The sequence below is a fragment of the Spermophilus citellus genome, assembly GCF_964194105.1.
Source record: "Spermophilus citellus genome assembly, chromosome: 11".
Taxonomy (NCBI): Eukaryota; Metazoa; Chordata; class Mammalia; order Rodentia; family Sciuridae; genus Spermophilus; species Spermophilus citellus.
Window position 1 is genome coordinate 113,383,155 of NC_138192.1, and position 19,626 is coordinate 113,402,780.

A 19,626-nucleotide genomic window follows, 5' to 3' on the forward strand; every position below is an offset into this window, starting at 1 on the left:
TCTGTCATGTTAACTTGTAATTGTATTGTAATATGCTAAATTTGAGCCCTGTAAATATATTTTCATATATTTATGTACTATGATATCAAGAAGGTAGCCTTGTAGGTGAATATTAAGTTTAAAATCTAGAGTAAAAATACTAGAGCATTCATTAAATGTGAAGGGTTTAAAATACTAAAAGATAAAGCCTTAGGCTTATCACTCAAAAATTTACTTTGTATCATTTTATTGATATAGTGTGTTCTTATGCATTATTTCACATTTCTCCCAACAATTATATGTAGCAGATAGCTACTAACATATCATCAATTTTATGGATGAGGAAATGGTAAACTCATTCATCACTAGGACATCTGCCTTAGTAAATGTCAGCAAGTGGCAAAGTCAACTCAAGCTAGATGCATCTTAGAGACTATTCTTCTAACCACAATGCTATATTGTAGAATTGTACAAGGGAGTCTTGAAAAAAAATGAGAAATATGCTTTCCAGTTTGACAAGAGACAAAAAATTTAAGAGATGTCTTGATTTTAGAGTTCAGATTTGTGCCTATTTTCCATGTTGGCCTGAAGAATCATAGTACTTGCATTGAACTTTTCAAATGAACTATATATGTTTCCTGTGAAGGGCCATCTCTCATGGAGTTGGCAATTCCAATATACTTAGTTTTAGCAGTAATTAAGAGATTTTTGCCTTTGTTGGTAAAATACTTTCCTAACTCTGAAAACAAGAGAAAAAATTCTCATTTGATGCTTCTGTTTAAATGACCTTTTCCCTATTTTTTATAACTTATGTTGTATCATAGGTTATATATCCCGCCTAGTCTGACACTGTTTATATCTTTGCTGGTATTTTATCATGCTGTCTGTCTTTTGTGGTGGTGATCTAAAACTCTTTGGTATGTACACAAATATTACAAAAACTCTAATTTCTCATGAAAATGCATACCTATTCTCCATTTACATATAATTTCAAGTAGTTTATAGACTTATGGTAAATACAAAGCAGATTAATGTAATTTTATTGGCAGTTTTGTTGGGAATAAATTTTGTTTTCTAATAGTTATAACAATCTTTTTCTACATGAATATTTTTTTCAGTCTTATTCTAATGATGAGAGAATAAGGAAGAAATAAAAGAGCCAGGGTATTTCTTTTTTTATTTTGATTTTTTCTAATTAGTTATACATGACAGCAGAATGCATTTCAATTCATTGTACACAAATAGAGCAGCACCTTTCATTTCTGTGGTTGTACACTATATAGAGTAATACCACTCCTGCATGTCCATCTCATTCCATCATCTTTCCTATCCCCATGCCTCATTCCCTCCCCTTACTCCCCTCTGCTCAATCCAAAATTCCTCTATTCTTCCCATGTTCCCCCCGTGCCCCGCCGACCCCCCATAATGGATCAGCATCCACATTTCAGAGAAAACTTTTGGCCTTTGTTTTTTTGGGATTGGCTTATTTTGCTTAGCATGATATTCTTCAGCTCCATCCATTTTCTTGCAAATGTCATAATTTTATTCTCTTTTAATGCTGAGTAATATTCCATTGTGTATATATATATACCTCAGTTTCTTTATCCATTCATCTACTGAAGGGTGTCTAGGTTGGTTCCACAGTTTAGCTATTGTGAATTGAGCTGTTATAAACATCCATGTGGCTGCATATGTAGTATGCCAAGGTTATTTCTTAAAAATAAAACTGCAGATGGTCATCATTATACAAAATACATGTATGAAGATGTGAATTAGGTGTCAACATACTTTATATACAAACAGATATGATAAATAGTGGTATAAAGGTGTATCAAGAATTGTATGCCAAAAAAATAAGAGAGCTCATGTATAATGGCATAATTTGGTGTGAACATACTTTATATACATAGTTACAAAAATTGTGCTGTGAATGGATAAATATGAATGTAATGCACTGCACTATTGTCATGTATGTAAGAAATAAATAAAAAATTGAATTGTAAAAAATAAAATAAAATAAAACTGTACATACATGCAAAACCAAAACAAAGCTAAAAATCTTAGGAGAATGTAGGATTTTTTTAGAATTGTATTTCTGGAGTTTGAGATTAAATTTTCCAACTACTTATAGTGACTTTGAAGTCTTAATTCTTCTTCTTTCATGCATGGAAGAAATTTTGTATGATGAATGACTTCTGAATGCCCTATGATAAATGTCATATGTTTGATTTTTGCTTCTCTTACCACATTTATTTTATTTACATGATATTTAATTTAGAGGGCAACTGTTAAATAGATTTTTGTCCTCACAGATATAATTTCATTAGTGAATTTTTTTATTTCTGCACTACATAAAAGCAAGATGCTAAAAACCAATTTTATGATTAGAAAAACTTTGTGGTCTAGTACTTCAGTCAACCTCTATGTCTTCTCTTTTGAGGTAAGTATAAATCACATTTCAAAAACAGATAAAATATTGAATTTATGACTAAATGGTTACCTATTTTTTTAATAAATTGTGGTAGATAGTACAATATATTGATATAACTATTTTAACCTTCAGTGTATTGCATAGGAGTCTTTTTGCAGGTATTTTATTATATGGGATAAATATCATAAAAATAGAGAACTACTTATTAAAATTTAATGTGAATTTATGGTTTGTAATATGAAAATACTAATTTAAAATATTTTTGTTACTTAGCTTACCTATAATAACCTTTGTGTAGGTATTGCTTTGTTAATACCTTTATTATGTAAATATTTTTCTGTGTTGTTTGTTTTTTTATTTAGCTTTATCGATTGTTGCATATATTGATTATAATTCTTTACAATCTATCAATAATTCTCTGATGTTTATTTTTAGTGTATTGAGGAAAAAGGAGAAAGAGTAGCACCTCCCCCTTTAACCACCTGCTGCTGTGTCTTCAGGCCTTCTTTCTTCTTACTGATGAAGGTTGTTGTCCGTGTCCTGCCCTGTTCTTATTAACTGTATTCTAGCTCCTCTCATCTACTCAGGGACATTATCCCTCCTGTATTTGTCTCTCTCTTTCTTATTATTTTTGTGCTTCTCTTCTGGGTCATTCCCATAAGCTTGTTGATGTGTAATAATATCTCATACGTTCTTAAAAAAAGAAAAATGAAGCACCTGAACTTTATTACATCCTCTTTGAAGTTCATCTTAATTTCCTAGTCAATACTTTAATGGCTTGTTTCCTTGAAAAAATTTGTTGCCACTTTTTTATTTCCCAACCCCTTTTATCCCAAAGCTTAGCTGAGTAAACGTTTTTTTCAGTGACTTTCAGTTTGCCAATTCCAGGTATTTGATTCTCAGTACTCTTTCAAACTCCTAACAGCATTGTCACCAGTGCTTGTTTCTTCCTTATTCAAACATTTCTCCACCTGACCCTTGCCTGCAGCTTTCTCATAATCTCGTATTACTTCACTGACCTCTCTTTCTTTTGAATTCTTGTGGTAGTTTTCAACTTTGAAATGATGGAGTGTTTTATGGGTCAGTCCTGGGACTTCATCATTTTTCTTGTTACATTCACTGTCTATCTAGTCTTTTCTAGTCTCATGAGTTTAAGTAGCATTTATATACTGATGGTTCTCATAATTAAATTGCCTATTTTGACATTTTCCCTGAACTCTTGACATGTATATCTAACTTTTATCTTCACTTGATTGGCTAGACATGTTACCTTTACCACAAATGGAAACAGTTCCTTGATTCCTCCAATCACCCATCCTTACTGCGTTTGTCCCCACTTAGTAAATGGCTGTGTGTTGCATAGACCGAAACCTTGAAGTCATTCTTGACTTCTCTCCTTTTCTAATATCTGACAACATTCAACAGAGAATCCTGCTAGCTCTACCTGGACAGAACTTCTTATAACCTCAGCTGGTATCCACTTTGTTCAGCTCACTATTCTGTCTATCCTGGACTATTGCTGCAGCCCACTAATTAGTCTCTGATTCAATGCATTCTCTTCTCCAGTCTGTTTCATCCAACTTACTCATCTATCTATAAAATAAATCTGATCGGTGTTACTTGTTTCAAATCCTTCCCATGGCTTCAATCTGATTCAGAGTAAAATCTCTTTCCTTATTATATACCATGATGGTATTAGTACCTAGCAATTCATTAATACTTTATTTTAACAATATATAATGAATGTTAACATTTTAATTTATAAATGTAATATGGAAACTAATTACCATAAAATTCACTGAGACTTAATTTTTTTAATTGCATGTGAGTTAAGGTAATTTAGTGGAGAGAAATGACAAAATCGTTTGTTTGATTTTTTCTAGGTATGAGTTAATACAGAAGGGGATAACTGAACTTAGAACTGTTGGGAGTGTTCCAGATGTCTACACTCAGATTATGCTTTTAGATAATGAGAACAAAAATTTGAAGAAAGACTTAAAGCACATCAAACAGGCAGCTGAGTATGTTATTTTTAAATGACTATTTTTTTCCTTTTCATTTTAGACTAAATAAAAATGAGTTGAATAGAGTTGATGTGTAATATATGAGAACTTTTATTCTGGAGAGCTGAAGTATATTTAAATTGTAGTTCTAAAAAATGTGAAAAGCTTTACTAGCAAATTAATTAAACCAGATGACCAGAATTCTCACAATTGAAATTCACTGACAGAGTAGAATGCAGAGTGTTGTGTAGGAGATGTTTAAATTTGCTATAAGTCACTTCCCTTTGTACTTGACAATCTTTTTATAGCTTGTAAAGTTTTCTTCCATGAAGATAAGTTAATTTCTGAAATAATAATGAAATTCTAAAAAACAGAGTGGAAGAAAGGAGTTAGTTTGTTCTTAGTAGAAGAATTTAGATATTTGAAAAATCCCCCAAAGGAATAATGTAAGCCATGGACTTAGGGATGGTAGATTATCAGATGTAACAAATATACCATTTTGTTGGGTGATGTTGAAAATGGGGTAGGCTATGCATGTGTAGGGATAGGAGGCATATGAGACATCTTAGGATCTTCTGATTAATTTTTATGTGAACCTAAAACTGCTTCAGAAATATTATATTGACATGAGTGAAATTGAGTAAATTGTATTTATATGTATAAATATGCTCTAATGAAACTCACCATTCTGTATGATCAAGATTGTTGCGTGAAGAAAAATGAGAGAGAGAAAAATGAGCTATCTGTAATCTTACTCACCTGGCCAACTATTGTTTCCATTTTATTTATTTATTTTTTTGGGGTACTGGATATTGAACTCAGGGCACTTGACCACTGAGCCACATCCCCAGCCCTATTTCGTATTTTCTTTTAGGGGAGGTTCTCACTGAGTTGCTTAGCCACCTTGCTTTTGCTGATGCTGGCTTTGAACTCTTCATCTACTGCCTAAACCTCCCAAGACACGGCCACTGTTTCCATTTTCTTAAACAGCTCTTTGAACTTTTCTCAGTGAATGTACATATATATGTAAATACATTTATGTATGTATGAATATATATATGTATGTGTGGGTAACTTTTAGATAAAGTTGTAATAATGCCTTATATTTTATAACTTTTCATTCAATAAAAATGATAAACATATTTTTATGAACACAGATTTTATTCTAAAAACTTTTAAAATTTTTCTGAAAGGAAATCTTTTTTTTTTTTTTTGGTAATATCCTGACATAAATTTATGTACAGAGGAGAAACTTATCAGAAGCCAAATTTTTCCACATTTTTTTCCTCCTAAAGTTAATGGAAGACAAGTAGTTTTGGGGAACAATAATAGATAGATAGTACTATTCTGGCAAAGAAATATGTGAATATGTTGACAGGGGAGAATTTACTCATGTGAGCCAATGTTATATGAAAAAAATCATTGCTTACATATGGAAGAAAGCTCATTATTCATTCATTCATTTGATTAAACATTTAAGATGAGGCTTTCTCTGTTCAAGAATCACATTTACGCTAAAACTACCTTATCATGACATATATTATAATTATATATTTTTAAGATATATAAAAAATATTTAATGAAAAGAAACATGACTGAATTGCAAAATAAAGTAAGCATTTAAAGTAAGCTTCTACTTTTAAAAAGTATTAGTACATGAAAAATAATTTCTATGATTATGTATTCAATTATTAGGAATGTATAGAAATGTTTTTGCCAGGTTTGTTTTTGCCCAGTATATATATTTCATATTATTTGTGGATGTGCTATGTTCAATTTTATATTTTATATAGTTTTGTATGAATGATTCACCAAAATATGTTTCTAGAACTATTATTCCCTCTATTGTTGGTTCCATATTTCAGAAGTGGTCTACTCTTTGCTTAGACATTACAGCGATTTTGAATAGGTACCTTGTGAGTATACTAGAAATTTTACAGAACATTTTCAACAGTGATGCCTGGCATACTGTTTTAATTCCTCATTTCTTTTGAATTATGGCTTGAGTTTGCTAGTTTTCTTTTGGAGAGATACAGACTCTTCATGTAGTGCGTTTTACCACTGTAGTATTAAATAATCATTGATTGCTGGATGTTTATTGAATACTGCATTTGAAAATAACAATCAAAATTATGTAAACTATCACTCATGCAAATTATTACTTTAATGTTAAAAGAAGCCATAATTAGAACAGTTGCCATTCAATTGACATTTTGCTTGTTTGCTAAAATATAAAATTATAATTTTTATTTCAGTGGTTCATGTTTATTCCTTAATTTTTATCTCATTCAGTATATTTAAAATCTTAACAAATTAGAAAATGAAAATATGTATTTGCTTTAATCTACCTGACATGGTAGATTTGAAGGAAAGCGGCTTGACTCTTAAAGATGTTTTATTGTTAATTTGTTGAGTGAATATTAAGCATGATAAAGTACATCTCAATACTTTTAGTGAAGTAACCTGATACATTCTCAGAAAATGTAGAATGAAATTTTGTAAAAAGTTTCCCAAACTATGTCTTACCATGCTACAAGCTTGCTCCAAATTATAATGTTTCAACACCCAGGATTTTCGATTTGACATATGAGCATATTTTTTCCAATAGCAGTTAGTGATAAATATGATTCTCTTGATGGAATTTGATCAATGTTTGCCATTTTAGGATTGGGCTGTTTCTTAAGATAATTTTATAAGTACAATATTTTAGAAATATTTAATATTTAAAATGCAAAAAGAGTTAGTTTACAGATATGTCATATATTATCCTAGATTGTACTGGTAGCATTTAATGAACTATTGAGAAAACTGAATAGAAATTCATAGCTATAAATTTAGTATGCATCTGAGAGAGAGAGTAACCGTAGAAAGAGTAATGAACATAACTACCTAGCTTCTAATATTCTGCCACTTATTGACTCAGTTTTCTTATTGTTAAACTGGGAATAATTATGGGTAACATTATTAAGTCCTAGAGAATGATGTGATAATTTAATGAGACAATCTATGTTAAAGAGCTGTGTGAAATTGCAAAGTGCTTTGAAATGTCACTTATTACTATCAATATCTCTAAAGGTTGTCATCCTAGATTTTAAAAAAATTATCACATCATTAATATTTTTGAAGTTCAGCAATAATGGAGCATGGAAGAAGAAATAAAAGAGGAAATATTTCATGCTAAAATATCATTTGAATTTCTGTAATTGATTTGAGGGATTGTCCATGGTATAAGTATTCTCAATTCCTGAGCAATAGTGTTTCCCCTTATACTTGCTACAAATAAAAATTTTTACCTAAAATACTAAATTTGGGAAATAATTGTTGAGAAATGTTTTTTACAGTTTATTTAAGGAGAAAATTATTACTAGAAAAGATTTATTGTTATAGCAAAGGCAAAAGGATATTACATTTTGGATACTGGTAAGTTATAAGTGATATGTGATACCCTTTCTTGCAAAAGGAGAGTATAACTTCAGTTTCTAATGAAACATGGACTAATTGTTTTCTTAAATGCAGAAATCTAGGAGTAAAGTGATCAGCCTCACATATGCAGAGAAATAGTGATTGGATGAAAACTAGAAAATATAATTAGAATTCTAATATCTTTCACAATTAAGGCAATACTTCATAAACTTTATTTGAAAATTGACATACTAAAAGATTCAGATTAGTCTGAGGTCCATAAGTAACTACTTAGAATTTTAATTAGAAACCTGTTTGCTTGATCTTGTTGCCTAATTTCATTTACATTTTATGTCTTTTTCTTATAAGGTAGACAATGTGCATAAACTGAGTTTGATAACTTCTGAAAGAGCCCGTGTACTTGTTCTTTAACTTCCTGTAGTATGGCTTTCATATCACCTTTTCTCACATGGCTTTCTTGAACACTGAAGTACTCTTTGCTGATGAATATAGAAGTCTCTTTTCCTTTTCTGTGTTCTATTTTTTATCCCTGTCTTCTCTCATCTTCTGTGGCAGCATGCTGTTCTGCCCCTCTTTCTACCTTTCAGTAGGCCTCTTTTACTTTTCTTGCCTCCACATTGTTTATACTCTGTTAGTCCTATAAGATAACCACTGACCAACCACATGTAGATATCAACAAACTTAACAATTACCAATGGTAATTGCTAGGAAGAAAAGTAACATAGGCAAAAGAGACAGAGGTCAGTGGGGGTGCTTTTCCATGTAGGGTGGTGGAGGAAGTCCTCTTAGATATCTGAAGAGACTATGGAAGAAGGCCATGTGTAAATTGGGGAGATGGAGTTCTGGTCATGGTAAATAAAGGGAAGTGTAAAGAATATGTAGTTTGGGATTGGGGTTGTGGCTCAGCGGTGGAGCACATGCCTAGCACGCGAGGCTCTGGTTTGATCCTCAACACCACATAAAGATAAATAAATAAAATAAAGGTATTGTGTCCAACTACAATTAAAAAAATAAATATTTTTTTAAAAGAATATGTGGTGGGGACAACATACTTTGCTAGAAGAGAGTTAGCATGGAGGCCATATTGGTTTCACCAAGTGGGTTAGTAATAGGTCCCTTTGATAGAACTTTGCTTTTTTTTTTTTTCTTTCTTTGAGTGGAATATGAAGCTAAGGAACGATTTTGAGTAGAATCATAATGTGAGCAGACTTCTGCATGGAAAATAGACTAGGTAGAAGGACATTATGGAAACAGGGAGAACAGTATATTTGGCATAACCTTATGGATTGACTTAACTGGTTAACTGCATAGTAATAATTAAATCAGGCAAGCTTAATATGGGACAATTAGGTTCTTTCAAGGACAACACTTGCTGACATTAATCTCTGCATTATTGCCCTCATGTAAACTTTGGTTCAGAACAGATGACTAATCAGGTATTATGTCTAGAATAACAAAACTACTTGATGTTTTGCCATTTATTAAAGAGAAGAATTTAATTATTATTCAGTTTCCTCATGTGTAAGTGGGTAGTATTTTCTACCTTTTGTGTAGTACAGTGTCTGTCACATAATGAGTACTCAATAACAGTTAAATCAGCATTCTGTGTTAGGGCACTTTTTCCTTTCATAACAATATAGTTTATGATTACATAGATAGACATTTTATTTACTTGTTCATTTTTTCTAGAGTCTTGTAAACTTGAGCTCAAAGATGGTGCTTGTTTTATCCATTATACTGTAACAAACATAATGCTTGGTATACAATATATATTGAGTGGATAAAATAGCATTACCATCATCATTATCTGCATTATCCTTGTAATTAGCCTTGGCAGCATAACACTGAATAAATAGCCAAATGTGGCCTTTCTTATAGAAGTAAAGTCAAAATTTATTTACATATATTAAATTTTAAATTCTCAAAAATATACACCAATGAAATAGAATAGAGATCCTAGAAATAAATCCATGCTTATATGGTGAACTGATTTCTGCAAGGGTACCAAGAATACACAATGGTTAAAGGACAGTCTGTTCAACAAGTGGTATTGGAAGAAGTGGATGTCTACATGCAAAAGAATGTATTCAAACCCTTGTCTTACACTCTACACAAAACAATCAACTTAAATGGATTAAAAGCTTAATTATAAGAACTGAACCATAAAACTTCTAGAAGAAAATAGAAAAGGTTTATGACACTGGTAATTGGCAATGATTTTGGGTATGATACCAAAAGCACAGGCGAAAAAAAAAAAATAAACAAAAAACAAAAAAACTCAAAATAAACAAATGGGACAACATCAAACTGAAAACCTTCTATGCAGCAAAGAAATGACAAAATGAAAAGGCAAACTTTAGAATGGGAGGAAATATTTGCAAATCATATAGCTTATAAGGAGTTCATTTACAAAATATATGAGAACTCAAAAAGCCTAATAATCCAATTGAAAAATAAATTAAGAACTTGAATAGACATTTCTCCAAAGATTTTATGTAACAAAAACCTGCTTGTTGCAGCCACTGTGGTCTCTATGCTAATCTGTCTCTTAGCAAACCAAGCTGTCCCCACCATATGTTCTTTTAAATTTTTTTACTTGTTCTTTTTAGTTACACATGACAGAAGAATATGTTTTGACATATAATGCATACATGGAGTACAACTTCCCATTCTTGTGGTTGTACATGATGTGGAATACCATATGTTCTTTATACTTCTCTTTACCCTTTCCAGAGTTCCATCTCCCCAAGTTTACACATGGCCTTTTCCCTCAGTCTCTTCAATGACCAACAGGGCATATGGAAAAAAAATGTTCAGTGTCACTAATCATCAGAGAAATGGGAATTGAAACCAAATGAGAAATTACCTCATATTTCTTAGGATGGTTATTGTCATAAAACAAATTCCCCAAATAAAAGTATTGGTAAGGATACAGAAGAGTTGGAATCTTACTGTTGATGGGAATGCAAACTGTGTAGTTACCAATGGAAAATGGTGTGGAAAATCCTCAAAAATGTAAAAATAGAACTACCTACATATTATCCAGAAATACCACTTATAGGCATTCATTCAAGAGAATGAAAATCAGTATCCATAAAGAGATTTTCACCCCCCAGTATCACTCTTCACAACAGCATATATGTGAAAATGACCTAAATGTGCATTGATAGATAAATGGGTAAGTACACATGGTATAATCATGCAATGGAATATTATTTAGCCTTTAAAAAGAAGAAAATTCTGTAATATGTGATAGTATAAATGAACTTTGAAAATATTATACTAATTTATATGAGCTAATCACAGAAAAATCCTGCATGATTCTACTTATATGCGGTTCCTAAAATAGTCAAATTCATAGAATCATAAAACAGAATGGTGGTTGCTAGGGGCTAAGGGTAATAGAGAATGTGTTTCTAATTAATGGTCATAAAGTTTCAGTCAAGCAAAATGAAGTATTTTCCACTTAAAAATTTATTAAAAGGGTGGATCTCATGTTGTGATCTTATTACAAAACTTAAAGAAAGTAAGCAATATATAATAATGCCTTTTTAAAAAATATTTTTTGTCATTTATTTACTTTAAAATGTGGAAATATTAGCTTTATAATTTTGACAAACTCAATTCCCACACATTTAAATAGTCTAGAAATTACTTTTGTGTCCCTTCACCATCATTTCTGGCCTATAAATTACTGATGTTTTCTACGTTGGTTTGGATTTGCATGTTTGAGAACTTCAGCAATGGAATCATAGAATGTTCTTTTGTGTGTTTGGCATCTTGTATTCAGCATAAAGTTTGTGCAATTAACCTATAACTTTTTCATGTATCAGTAGTTTGTTTCTTTTTATTAATGAGTAGTATTCTGCTGTATAATATATGTCACAATTTCCATAGGGCTGTTTCTGTTACTATGAATAAACCTTATATGAACATTTATGTACAAATCTTTCATGGAGATGTGTTTTCATTTCTTTTGAATTAAAACTTAGAATAGAATTTCTGGATCAATTATGGATGTCGACCTTGATCAATTGTGGATGTCGACCTTTGTAAGAAATTGCTAGTCCCTTTTCCAACAAGTTAGACTATCTTTCTTAGTAGCAATATATGAGAATTTCAATTACTCTACACAGTCACCAACATGGAGTTTTGTTAGTATTTTAATTTTTAGCTATTTTAATGATTGTGTATTATCATCTTGTGAATTTTCTTTATAACAAGTGCTATTGAACAATTTTTTGTGATTATTGACCATATGTGTGCTTTGCTTTTGATGTATTTAAGACTTTTGCTTATTTTTTATAGGTTTGTTTTTCTCACCATTTAATTATAAGAATTCTTTGTATCTTCAATATACATGTCCTTTGTCAGAAAATTGTGAATATTATCTCTCAGGCCATGGCTTGCTTCTTTATTTTCTAAATGCCTCCTTTTGATGGACAGATGTTTTAAATTTAGATGAAATTTAATTGTATCTATTTTATTACGTTGCTGTTAATATCCAGTCTAATATATACCTGCTTACCCTTAGGTTACAGAAGTATTCTTGTATACTTTCTTCTAAAACCTTTAAAGATTTAGAATTTTATTTCAGGCGATAATTTTTGTATATAGTGTGAGGTAAAGAATTTCTTCTGGCACTTTTGTTGAAAATCAGTTGACCTTATAATGGCTGAGTCTGTTTCTAGAGTATATTTTTCATTTATATATTTGCTTATCCTTATACCAACACCATACTCTTAAATATTTTAGTTTTAATTGAGTCTTAAAGTCAGGTATTGATAGTCTTCCACCTTTGTTCTTTTTCAATATAGTTTGGCTCATCTAGGTTCTTTGTATTTTCATAGAAACTTTAGAATTGCAAAAATTGTGCCCTATATGTGTAATAAGAATTGTAATGCTTTCCACTACTGTCGTGTAGTTAAAAAATAAAAAAATAAATAAAAAAGAGAAACTTTAGAATTGCTTTACAAGTTTCCATAGAAAGACCTGGTGAGGTTAGAATTGAGATTGAGTTGAATATATAACTTAATTTGGGGAGAGTCTGTGTCTGCATGTGTATGTGTACACATATATTGACAGGAGGAGGATCAATAGATTCCCAAGGTTTAGTGTTCCCTTTACATGGCATATCCATCCATTTATTAAAGTTACCTTTAATGTTGTGTATTAATAAAATAATAAATTTATGACTTTAACATTTAATTATTATCTATTTTTTCCTGTTGGATTGTGAACTCTATATAACAAAGACTGGGTCTTGTGTTCATTATATCCCCAGGGCCTATCACTATGCCTAGCACATAGTAGGCACTTAAGTGACTATGTGTTGATAGTATTTAGCTCTGTAGTTAAGCTTTTAATAAATTTAGAATAGTTAATTGATGGTTTTTGCTGACTTCATAACATTTTTATGAAGTAGGCAACATTTTCTTTTCATGACAGAAATTTAAGCAACATTCCATCAAGTTAAGTCTTGACTCATTTAATGTACTATCTTTCTTTTTTGGGCTCTTACATTAAGAACACGTAATGTGGATCAGAAGGGTCTATTGAGAGCCCTGAAGATTTGGCAAGAAATAATACTGACTGAGATTATTAACTAAAAAATGGAAAAGTAAGACTTTAAAAATAATGAAATATTGTGATTACCTTCTACCAGAAAATATAGGCAAGAAAAAAATTGAAATTAAATAGCAATTAACATTGAGAAAAAAAATAGGTTCTTTACTAAAAGACCCTGCTTTCACTTACAAAATTGACTTCTATACAAGGTCAAAGAATGCACAGCTTTTATGAAGATCCATTTAATTTAATGACTTTCAGAAACAAACACTGTGAAAATAAAGATAATAATGTAGCCCATAAAATTTCATGCTTTAGTGTTTAGGTAATTGCTTGTTAAATTAAGGTATTTTTTTTCGGGACATGGGTATACCCCTTTCTTTTTTATTAAGATTATAATAAGAGGTTTCCTCTAATTTGGCTGAATTCTATTTGGCTGTTCAACAGTTATTCCAAATATTAATTTTAATGGGTTAAATTAATTCATTTAAGGCCCATTGAAGATAATGAAATATTGTGGTATTTGTATAATTATTGTTTTAAGAAATTACTTTGTTTCAAGATTGCACATAAGGAAAAAAGGTAGCAAAGATGAAATATGTTGGTGCAATAAGAAAATTTTTGATTTATTTAGCCAAATGATAACAGAATAAATTTATTTTTAATTGATCATTCCAAAAGAATTAAACTATTCAGTTAATACAATGATTTCTCCAGGAATATTCATTTAAAAATTTTTAAGAGTATGCTTCTGAATCATATTCATATTATGTTGAATAACGGAATTTTATAGTAAGATAACAATATGTAGATCTTAATATTATATCCTTGAATTTTAGACTTTGACATGCTGGTTTCCTGGAATAGGGAGGTTAGATAGTCATCATATCATCTCCTTAAGACAAAGCATAACTGAATTATATACTTTATGAAATATAAATTCAAGTAGAATGTTTCACTGAATGACTTCATTGTATTTGAAATAGAATCTCAATGTTTGCTTCTGTGTTAATGAAAGTTTTTTTTTTTTTTAACACAAAGATGTTTTCCCATCTACTAATGTGGTGAAGAAATCCTATGTAGTTAAAATATTAGTTGCTTATGTGAATATTTACAATTATCCTTTAGCACAACTTTTATTTTCCTTTTATTAAGTAGTTGGGTAGCAGGAAGGTCATAATAGGAGAAGCATCACCATGAAATGAATTTAAATTGTTTTAAGGAGTAGACTTCATTTGTGCAGACAGAAAGCAAGTCCCTGAAAACCAATTTAATGGTCAGAAAAACTTTAAGGTCTAATACTTCAATCAATTCCTATGCTTTCCTTCCTGGGATGAGCACAAATAGGTTTCTAAATGTTGTATTAAAAAAGGGAGTTGATGCAATGCACGTTGTGGTTCTGGTTAAGAGATATAGAGCATTATTTTTTACAAGTATTTTTTAACCTATTGTGGGTTTATATTTTGGATAAAATAAATGAAATGTGTATTTATATAATTCATCAATCTATTGAAAATATTTTAGTGGACTTAAAGTAGATGTTCATTAAAGTTTAATTTACTTTTTAAAAAGATAGTGTTACTAATAATCATTAATCCTGATATTTTTAGTTCATTGGAGTAGATTTAACTAATTATTGCTATACCTCCTATTATAGGAATAATTATATCATTCTACTATACTAAACACTAGTGGTAATATGATGATGATTATGTGATCATGATTATGATGGTAACATTTATTGAATATTTAGTATACACAAAGCCATAAGCCATTTTACTGAATCATTCAGTTGAATATACATACAAGTCCATTGTACAGCTATTTTGTAAACACTATACATAAGTTATATAGCTTCCCAAGGTCACATTGCTATGAAGAATTTTCAATATTGTGTATGGAATTATTATACTGTATTACTCTAATGAAGTAACTGGACCTGTGAGCTGATTATTTATGGAGACATAATATTTGATTTTTAACAACTGTTCTAAAACAAATGTAGTATCATTTTTGAGATAAACTCTCATTCAAGTTGACACTGTAGAGCTAAGTTGTTTTCATATACCTATAAGAATATTCTTTAGAACACTTAAAATATGGGCTTGAAATCCGTGTTCTAGGATCTCATACATCATTCTTAATGCAGAGGTTTAAAACAACAACAACAACAACAGATTCATTGTTCTATTTTGAAAACAATTTATCTATTCTCTAAACCTTTTCCCCAGGAAAGACCAACCATTTCTTTTTTCCATTCCCTCTTACAATCTCCTGCTCTTTATTTACTGCTCTCTAATTCATGGAGGTGTCAGAGAATTTCTTTCTGGTTTAGTTCATCTTCACTTTTAGGGAGGCTTTATGTGACCTGAGCCACTTCCTCAGCATTCTTGACTCTTCTGGTCTCCTCAGTATTGTAGCTAAAGTCTTCCTTGTATCTGTAGTTGCTCTTAGTGGTAGTTTTATACCCTGCTTTAGGAGTAGGAGACCTCTACTTAGTATGGGGGAATGTGTGGGGTTTTTTAATTATTATTTTTGTAGTTATAGACATGGATAGCTTGCCTTTATGTTTTTATTTTGTATTTATTTATGGTGCTGGGGATTGAACCCAGGGCCTTGTGCATATGAGGCAAGCACTTTACCAACTGAGCTATATCCCCAGTCCTTATTTGTTTATTTTTATGTCTTGCTAAAATCAAACCCAGTCCTCACACATACTAGGTAAGCGCTCTGCCACTGAGCTACAGCGCTGCAGCTTCAGCCCCAGAGATATGTGTTTTGCCCTTTCCTCAGGGGCCTATGTGTTTTGTGCCTTTTCCCCAGCATCCACTGGTTATTGCCTGCATGACATCACCACATAAAGAAGCTCTCTTTGGTCTCCCTGCCTGCCCCTAACACTCAATGGAGGCCTACAGGAAAGAGTTTATAAGTGAGTTCAAATTTCCTAGCTATTTCAAATTGCCCTAACCCTCAGATGATATACTTGATACTTTAAACTTTCATCTGATTTCTGGTATTCTTTCTCCCTGTTGGCTATAGTTCATATTCATATCTTTTATGGAATTGGCTCACCTATATTTGGGTTTCATGATACTTGGTTGTTTTGTCACTTCAGCTCTCTGATAGGTTCAGAAAAATATTTTAATAAGCTCACCAATTATTTCTAATAATGGATCAACTGGTATATATTTCTTATGAGAATTAACTACAAATTAACAGAAGAAATTTTTTGTTTTTCAGAATTTATATGTTTTCTTTTTAGAAATAAATATAGTATATTCTCCTAATCCTCTATGTAGGAAGTTTAGAATTAAATTCCATGGAGTTTTTATTTTATTCATAATAATTTTGAATTACTTTTTAAACTTTGTATTTCAAATATGTACACTGAACAAATTCTCTTTAAAAGTAGGTGGAATTTTATTTGAATGTATCTGGCAGCAAACTGTTAATTTTAATTTAGTTAAATGTGAGTGAGTCATATTTTTGAAACTATAAGTTTCATCCTTTCATCCTCTACCCCCTTTCACATTATTACTTCCAATCAAAATATGTTGCATGTGATCATTCAGTGAGAATTATAGTGGACTCTTTATGGTTCAATTATCTCTTGAATTGCCCAAGGCTGAATTTGAACTGAAGACTTAACAGTTTTGCAGAAAGGAAGTAGGAATGATTTTTTAAATTATTATTATTATTAATGTTTTTCAGCAAGGCTAGAGAAGATCTGCTAAAAACTCAGAAAGAACGTGATTTTCATCGAATGCATCACAAGAGAATAGTCCAAGAAAAAAATAAATTAATTAATGACCTCAAAGGGTAAGCTGACCATATTTGTTGGCATATATATTAAAGTTATTAGTGTTAAGTAATTTGAATATGACAGAACCTTTTTGATAAAGTTATTCACTCAATATGTACTGAGCATATAGTATGTACCAAATACTATGTTATATATTTAAAACTCAAGAATGAATAAATTTAGGCCTTTGCTGTCAAGGACTCAAGGCCCCTCTGCAGTGTATGATGGTTGTGATGGTTGATACAGTTGTTGCTGAATCAACCAGGAGGGTAGTCATCTCAATGATACTAAAGTGTGAGAGGGATCAGGATGTATTTTCAGAGAAACTAAATAGTGAAGTGTAAGTAAGAGTAAATACAATGAGGGAGTGGAGGCAGTAGAGTGCTCTTGGTATATTCTGTGCAAAGGCAACAAGTCATGTAAGAGCATGCCATGCTTACCAAATTGTAAGCATAAAGAGCAAACTGTAGATGTGGCTTTGCAGGATAGGAGGATATCCTAAATGACCTTGAATTTATGATGACACTTTCAGAAATTATTCTGAAGACATTATTTAGATTTACTTTTCCACACAACCTACTTTCCTTTCCATAAGAAACTAAAAATGGACTTTATAGTCTTAAACTTCTCTTTTGCTTGCTCTAGGGCCAGGCTATCTAATAGAACTTTATGTGATGATGTAAGTATCTGTACCCCGGAATACAATTGCCAGCTAAGTCTTTATATTTAAAATATATCATACTTGTTAAACATCCAACTATGTTTAAGGGAAACTCTATTATAATTAATTGCATAAAATTATCAATTTAGATTCTACCTTTGTTCATATTTTATTACTTCAGGTGAATAAAAAATCCATATTACCTTTTGATACATCCATACTTGCTCTATACTCAGATGGCCTTTATTTCTTCATTTAATCATTAGGAATAATGTTTCCATTTTACCATCTGTTGAATCACTAGTGTGCTTTTCCTAAGTGCCTAGAACAAAACTTCAGTTATGCCGTAAGAGTCACATAAAAATATGAGTCATCAAAGTTAGTCACTTGTGATACATGGCTAAATTAGAATTTGAATTCTTTGTGTCATATTTTACCCGAATATTTCAATTGTATATCCATATTTCCTTTCATTTTCAATCATTAAAAGTGGAACTTTTTTTGGTAAATTGTTCAGCTAATTTGATAATAACTTTTACAGTATTTCCCATTTAACATGAATTTTTAAAAAATTCTTTTAGTTATACATGGCAGTAGAGTCAATTTTGATGTATTTATAAAAACATGGAATATATCTTATTCTAATTAGGATCCTAGTCTTATGGATATACATAATGTGGAGATAACACTGTGGTGTATTCATATATATACATAGGAAAATTATGTCAGATTCATTCCACTGTGTTTTCTGTTCCTATTCCCCATCCCTTCCCTTCATCCTTCTTTGTGTAATCCACTGAATTTCTATTCTCCCCCAATTCCTTGTTTTGTGTTGGCATCCACGTATCAGAGAGAACATTGAATCTTTGGGTTTTGGGGATTGGCTTGTTTCATTTAGCATGATAGTCACTAAATTCATCCATTTACTGGCAGATGTCATAAAGTAATTTTACTTTATGGCTTTATATTATAGTAATATTCCACTATGTAGATATACCACATTTTCTTTATCCTGTCAACTGTGGAAGGGCACTGAAGTTGGTTCACTATTGTCAATTGAACTGTGATTAACATTGATATAGCCATGTCACTGTAGTATGCTAATTTTTAACTCTTTTTGGTATATACTGAGAAGTGGTACAACTGGGTCAAATGGTGGTTCCATTCCAGATTTTTTGAGGAATCTTCATATTGCTTTCCAGAGTGGTGGCTTAAATTTGCAGTGCTACCAGCAAAGTATGAGTGTACCTTTTCCCCCACATCCTTGCCAACATTTATTGTTGCTTATATACTTGATAACTGCCATTCTGACTGGAGTGAGGTAATACCAGACCTTAGATTATACTACAGAATCATAGTAACAAAAACAGCATTGTATTGGAACCAAAACAAGCATGAAGAGCAGTGTAACAGAATAGAAGACACAGAGATAATCCCACATAAATATAGTTATCTCATACTAGACAAAGGCACCAAAAACATATACTGGTGAAAACATATCCTTTTCAAAAATGGTGCTTGGAAAACTGGAAATCCATATGTAGCAGAATGAAATTTAACCCCTATCAAACTGCACAAAACACAAAATGGATCAAAGACCTAGGCATTATACCAGAAATGCTCCATCTACTATAAGACTCCTAAAGCTCAAGAAGTAAAATCAAAAATCAATAAATTGGATGGTATAAAACTAAAAAGCTTTTTCACAGCAAAGGAAAAAAGAGGGTGAGAAGAGATCCTATAGAATGGGAGAAAATCT

At 31.2% G+C, this 19,626-nt stretch overlaps 1 protein-coding gene across 3 annotated transcripts in view; it reads left to right on the plus strand.

Moving 5' to 3' along the window:
* The window catches only part of SPAG16 (sperm associated antigen 16), a 164,243-nt gene that overhangs the window by 34,603 nt on the left and 110,014 nt on the right, over positions 1–19,626 (plus strand). For 2 of the 3 annotated variants that reach the window (XM_081261962.1, XM_081261961.1), the window contains exons 5-6: positions 4,294–4,431; positions 17,116–17,223. In XM_081261962.1, coding sequence (XP_081118088.1) covers positions 4,294–4,431; positions 17,116–17,223 — 246 coding nt within the window. Of the gene's footprint in view, positions 1–4,293; positions 4,432–6,278; positions 6,332–17,115; positions 17,224–19,626 lie in introns of those variants that run through there. The other variant, XM_081261963.1, reaches the window with a different exon arrangement.